Genomic DNA, 6,462 nt, shown 5'->3' on the forward strand with positions numbered 1-6,462 from the left:
GAAAAAAAAAAAAAAAAAAAAAAAAAAAAAAAAAAAAAAAAAAAAGGTAAATTATGTATGGATTCTTGAAAAAAATGTTTTCCAAAATGTATAAATTACACCATTTTTTATTTAAATGCATACTCCATAATAAAAAGTTTTAAGTGATAATGTAGAAAATTAAGACCTGACTTAAGTATTTTATTAAAATCAATGCTTTTAATTGTGTACAATTCCTACCATCAGTGAAGCTTTGTGATAGGAACAACCCTTCAGGAAAAAAGCATAAGCTGTGTGTTACAGGTGACAGGAAGGATGATTGTTGCTGCCTGAGTCCTACTGTTATTAAGCTACATACTGTTGAAACTGTTACTTACTTTTAAAAGGAGGAAATAGAAGGTATGAAAAGCAGTAACAGCTCAAAAAGAGAGTTTGCCAGAAATCTGTAAATTCTTAAAGAACTCAACTTTGCCTATGCATCTTTATTCAAGATATCTAAAGTTAAAAAAAAAAAATGAAAATCTTTACATTCTTAGTCATTCAAAAAGTTTAAAGACATTTAAAAATGAAATGTCCATGCAGCTGCATGTAATTGTAATTTCATTCTAATAGCAGTACACTTTTTAATTGTATGAATGAACCTAAATTAATCTCCTACTCCAAAAAAATTGAAATGCCAGTGGGAAAACCTAAATGACAACACAGAAGTTCTCAAAAATGTTCTGAACAAAACCGACATCTCAATGAAACTGGTTCTGTTAAAGGTGTATTTTGAAAAACATAATACAAAGCAATCCATTAATTCTATAAGGTATACAAGCAGAAATTTTATTTTAAATTCTCGACACTGAAAGATGTATTGTTTTAGTACTTTGGATAGCTAAGTTGACCTACAAAACTAAGATGGTTGTTTTTTCACTTATTTTTATCCATAAGTACTGTTTAATTTTATGTAAAATACTTTTCATTTTACCATTGTTTATATTGATTATATTTATGTGTGCATCATGTGTAAAACAGATCTAAATATAGCACAATTATGACCATGATGCAGAAACATACTATCGTTATAGCAAATAGCAGTGACATTATAACATTATACTGACCCCCAGAACGTTTTCATGCTGGAGAGTGTTTTTATGTTTTTATTATGGTAAATTTATCTTATATGACTTAGGTCGGCTATACCAACTGATAATACTGATGAGGAAGAGAAGAAAGGTACCTTTCTCCACAAACGATGCTTTGCTGTTATATACATCACTATATTTTAGTTAAAGTAGGAGAGACATATGAAGACACAGAAATTCCAGGTACAGAAGTAGAAATTATTTGCTAAGACTTACAAAGCAGGTCAAGGGTAGAAATGGGTTCATCTTTTCTTTTAGATTCTTGACCCTCAATGTCATAAAAGGCCAGGTTATTCTTAAACAGAGTATCTTTTCAGAGCTTTAAAACACATTAAGAATAGTCGCAAACTGAAAAAGACAAAGTGCTTCCTACCATACATGGCATGCGTCTGTTCATGAGCCCCGTACTGAGTTGCTGAAGAGGATACTAAACCAGGCTGGGCATGAGTTGGTGGTGCCATCATTCTAGCATTACCCTGTATCACAGGACTATACACATGAGGATGCTGTGTTCAAACAAAAAATAAAGAAAAAACATTAAAATACCAAATAGAGCCAAGCAGGCTTTAGTTAGATTTTTAATTCTATGTTTCCAGAAACAACTAAAAATTTTAAAACCTATCTTGGCTGCATCTTTGGAAATTCTTACACTGATCAGTAACCTTTGAATACACATACTAAAAAAAGGCCCCTTCCCAAGTCCTTAGCTATCTACCTCACCATAACACAAAGCAAAAAAAAAATAAAGGAAAATCCCTTTACCATATTAAAAGTTATAAGTTTTAAAAATGGAACAAGAATTAAGAGTTAGGCTATATCAGCCTTACCTGAGACTGATAATGTGGCACATGTTGAACAAGTGGCTGATTTGGAAACTGCTGAGGACTATAGGCAACATATTGTGCGGAGTAAGCTGGTGGGGTGGCTACAATCGGAGGGCCTGCTGCTGAGGCTGGATGCATCATGGTGCTCTGATGATGCTGGTCTTGCCGCTGTTGGGGCATATTTGGTACTGCAGAAAAAAAAGATGGCTTATTATCAGAAAACAGTATCTCCTCAGCATAATGTATATGTTAACATCATACATACATTAACATGGCCTATAAGTCTCTGTCATCTCATACCACTTCTACCACCACTTCAGCCACTCTGGGCCTTTTTCCTATCACATATGCTATTCTTCAGCCTCAACACCAGCCCCCAACTCCTAGCTGGGGTAATTTTGATTCATCCTTAAGTGTCAGCTTGAAAGCAACTTCCTCAAAGAGACCCCCTACGATAACCCTCAAACTTGATCAAGTTCCTGTAATAGACTCTCACAGCACTATGAAACGACTTTTCTTCACACCACTTCTCGGATAATCCCTGTTTGTTCACTTTTTATCTCTACCACAAGACATACAGAGGGCAGCTACACCTATACCTGTTGACATACCAAATTATGCCATTTGCTAGAACAGGGCACTGGGTTCATTTACAGAAAAACAAAAGCATGACAAAGCAGTTAAAATAGATTCAACGCTAATCTTATGTCCATCTGCCTTAACTTCCTACTACTGGATCCTTATACAACTTCTCCCTCTTTCTCAAACTCAGCACCACATAGCATATAGCAGGTTTCTAAATAATAGCTCCTTTTAAAAATTACTTTATGTCTTATATTATTCCACATAGATTTCTGTAAGGTCCTCTCCCTGTTAAAGCTCTAGTTAAGAACTCAGCCCAACTGTCATCTCTCTGGTGAGATCTTTCCCAATCCTCCCAGCAAGAGCTAGCTACACCCTCTGTACCTTTTCTTCTCATGTCTATAACAGTATCTACTGTTGTTTGTGATCTGTTTCTGGTGTGCCATTACCCAAGCCACATGAGAGGAGGATTGTGTGGCCACTACTTACAACAAGGTAGGAAGCACAAAGAACATATAACTTACTGTGTTCATAAAATAGTCCGAACTGATTATATAAGTAACTGCAAATTTCCTGATAGAATTTGGTATTTCTTTTAAATATTTTTTAAAATTTGGCCAATCACTTAATGACTGTTGCTGAAATTCAGGAGAGCTGATTATCTACCATTTTATCTATTTAGAAGAGCAAAACTGAAAACAGAGTAAAGCAATATAGTAAAATATTTTTCTGATTTTAATCTTGAGAGCCCACATATTAAGAAAATACCTCCTTCTGGTAGAGAGAAAAAGCTACCCCAAACTCAAAAAGCACTTTTATCAAATGAAATCATGTCTAATTAAGCTCACTAACTGAGCTTAACTTACTCATTATCACTACTTTTGTTACTTGATTATTACCTTTACATATGTGGGGGAAAAAATTAAAAACAAAGAGTCTATCTTCTTTAAAATTAAAAAATTCGAATTACTTGGTTATGGTGGTTTTTTTTTTTTTCTAAACTGAATCTACCTTAATCTTAAACTACAGTTTAGACAGACCACACTTTAGCTATTTCCTATGTCAAGTCTTCTCAACTGGGAGTAACACTGCCTTTCAGGAGACATTTGGCAATGTTGAGTCATTTTTGGTTGTCACAATTAAGGGAAGGGAGATGTTACTACTAGGATCTAATAGGAGGATCCTGGAGACAAAGGATGCTGTTAAATATCCTACAGTTCACATCATCCCCCCCCGCCATATAAAAGAATATCAGTTCCAAATATAAACAGTGCCAATGCTAAGAAATTCTGCTTTGTGGGGCCGGCCCAGTGGTGCACTGCTACAGTGCGCCGCTTGGGAGCGCGGCAGCGCTCCCGCGGAGGGTTCGGATCCCACATACAGACTGGTTCCCGCTCACTGGCTGAGCGAGGTCCGGGTGCAGCACTGAGGGTTGCGATCCCGTTGCCGGTCCCAGTCCGGTACGGGCGCGACACTGAGGGTTGCGATCTGTTGCCGGACATGAAAAAAGACAAAAAAAAAAAGGAAAGAAATTCTGCTTTATGTTAATTGTCCTTGAAAATATTTTCAAACACAGCTCAACCTTTCTCACAGGCTGCAGAAAAGGTAACTCTGCAGTAGCAAGAGGAAAAAGAGATGGTTTTGTGCAAAGGCCCTACTACAATGCAGGAAAGATAAGCCTTATATAATCCATGGCTCCATTTCAGAACGAAGCCCCTGACTCTGCCTATTGAAAAACATTAAAAATATCTTTATCCAACACCTCAAAATGAGTAGAATTTAGTAAAGGAGCAGGATATAAAATAAGCATAACAGCAGTAATAGCCTTCATATACGGTACTTCATAAGTACTTATTTCATTAAGTAATTATGTAGACGATGCAATGGAAGAAAAGACCCTTGTTTACATTAACAATAAAAAAGAACATACCTGAGGCATAAACTGAGGAAGCACATAAAACCTTAAGAAGAAGAAACTTTAAAATGCTACTGAAGATATAATTTGTTCTTGGATAGGAGACTCAAAATCATGAAGATATCAATTCTCCTCTAAATTAATTTATAAATCCAAAGTGATTGTAATAGAAATATCAACTGGCAAATCAAACGTTAAAATCCATGAGTTGATATTGATACCAAAAAACAAAAAACAACAAAAAATACCTCACTGGTCACCTCTTGAGAATAATAGGAAACCAACTCGTTATTTTGAAGGCTGCCTTAAAAAGGGAAATGATAAGCATTTTAGTTGCTTTTCCTGCACAAGTTGTACCTCAAGGAAACCAAACGGTTTGATGAGGTAAAGTTTTTCTTTACAGAAATAGTCCAGCAAATAACTGAAGAAGGGGTAAAAGAAAGAGAATGTCACCATTTTGTAACCCCTAATAAAATAATGGATCTAGGGCTAGACAATGATCATAAACGGCTGCTAAAACAAACAAGAAAGAGATTATGGGAAGTGTTACCCTGGATATATCAAACATCACTGGTTATTCCTACTATCACAAAAAAAAGAAAGATGACAAGACATTATACGACTCCTAATTAGTACACACATCACCCATAAAACACTCCAGACTTTTTTAAAAAATCCAACCCAATTTTATCAAGGATCCATTATCTATTATCAGTTTACAAGGATTACAGGGTATAGATGTATAGATGGCCACTTTAAACAGCACCACAGCAATCACCAAAATTCAGATGGTGAGAAACAATATAGGACAAACAAGCTGGATTCAAATAAGATGTGAAGGGGAAAAAACTAAAGGAAAAACTATTATTAAAACTATGATTTAAGGGCCGGCCCAGCCTGTGGCTCACTTGGGAGTGTGTGGTGCTGATAACACCAAGGCCACAGGTTCAGATCCCTATGTAGGGATGGCTAGTTAGCACACTTGGAAAGCGTGGTGCTGACAACCAACACCAAGTCAAGGGTTAAGATCCCCTTACTGGTCATCTTTAAAAAAAACAAACAAAAAAACCCCCAAAAACTATGATTAAAAAAAACCAACAGTATATAACTCTTAAAGATATACATTGAAGTACTGATGGATAAAATGATATGTCTAGGATTTTCTTCAAAATAATCCAGTGGACAAAGGGCGTTAAGAGACAGAGGGTTTGAATAAACATGACTGCCCATGAGTTGCTAATGTTTTAAGTTTTCATAACAAAAAGTTAATACAACAAAAAACAATTAAAAAAGAAATGACTTCAACATGACAAACAAATCTAACTTGTAAACCTCATTTGGACCCTAATTGGAATAAAATAATTGTAAAAAATGTATTTTAAAGAAAAAGAAATTTGAAGCTATTAGGGAACTATTGTTCTTTTTAGATGTGATAATGGTATTGAAGGTTTGTTTTCTTTTTTTTTTAAAGACTCCTTATCTTTTAGAATTACAAAGTGAAATATTTACAGATGAAATGATATATCTGGGATATGCTTCAAAATAAAATCCGAGGAGGGGAACTATACAAGTAACAAAATCAGTCATGACTTTGTAATTGTTAAAGCTGGGTGACTAGTACTTTCCTATGACTGTACTATTCTAACTGCTTATTTGTATGTTTGAGATTTTCAGTAATAAAGCTTTTGAAAGCCAACTGATTTTTTAAACAGTCAAGCTAATTATAAAGTTCATATGAAAAAATAAACATGGAAAAAAAGTCAAGAAAACCTGGGGGGGGAATCACTGTTGGGAGTGGGTGGATGGCAAGGTGGTCCCATATTAGACAGATTAATGGAATGGAAAAATCCAGAAATAAAGTCAACTGCACTTAGACACTTTATATATGATAAAATGGCATTTCACATCAATTTATTCTCTGACCATAATAGAATTAAATTAAAACTAAAAAGGGCCGGCCCGGTGGCGCACTGCTATAGTGCACCGCTTGGGAAGCGCGGCGGCGCTCCCGCCGAGGGTTCGGATCCCACAT

General features: G+C 35.5%; 1 protein-coding gene across 3 annotated transcripts in view; it reads right to left on the minus strand.

Moving 5' to 3' along the window:
- The window catches only part of LOC103610396 (ataxin-2-like), a 15,923-nt gene extending 13,469 nt beyond the window's left edge, over positions 1 to 2,454 (minus strand). For 2 of the 3 annotated variants that reach the window (XM_008594575.1, XM_008594573.1), the window contains exons 1-2: positions 1,937 to 2,450; positions 1,483 to 1,615 (exon numbers count right to left, since the gene is read on the minus strand). In XM_008594575.1, coding sequence (XP_008592797.1) covers positions 1,483 to 1,615; positions 1,937 to 2,113 — 310 coding nt within the window. In that variant the 5' untranslated portion in view covers positions 2,114 to 2,450. Of the gene's footprint in view, positions 1 to 1,482; positions 1,616 to 1,936 lie in introns of all 3 variants that reach the window. The other variant, XM_008594574.1, reaches the window with a different exon arrangement.
- Positions 2,455 to 6,462: the final 4,008 nt, after the last annotated feature.

The sequence above is a fragment of the Galeopterus variegatus genome, unplaced genomic scaffold, assembly GCF_000696425.1.
Source record: "Galeopterus variegatus unplaced genomic scaffold, G_variegatus-3.0.2 Scaffold11080, whole genome shotgun sequence".
Lineage (NCBI taxonomy): Eukaryota > Metazoa > Chordata > Mammalia > Dermoptera > Cynocephalidae > Galeopterus > Galeopterus variegatus.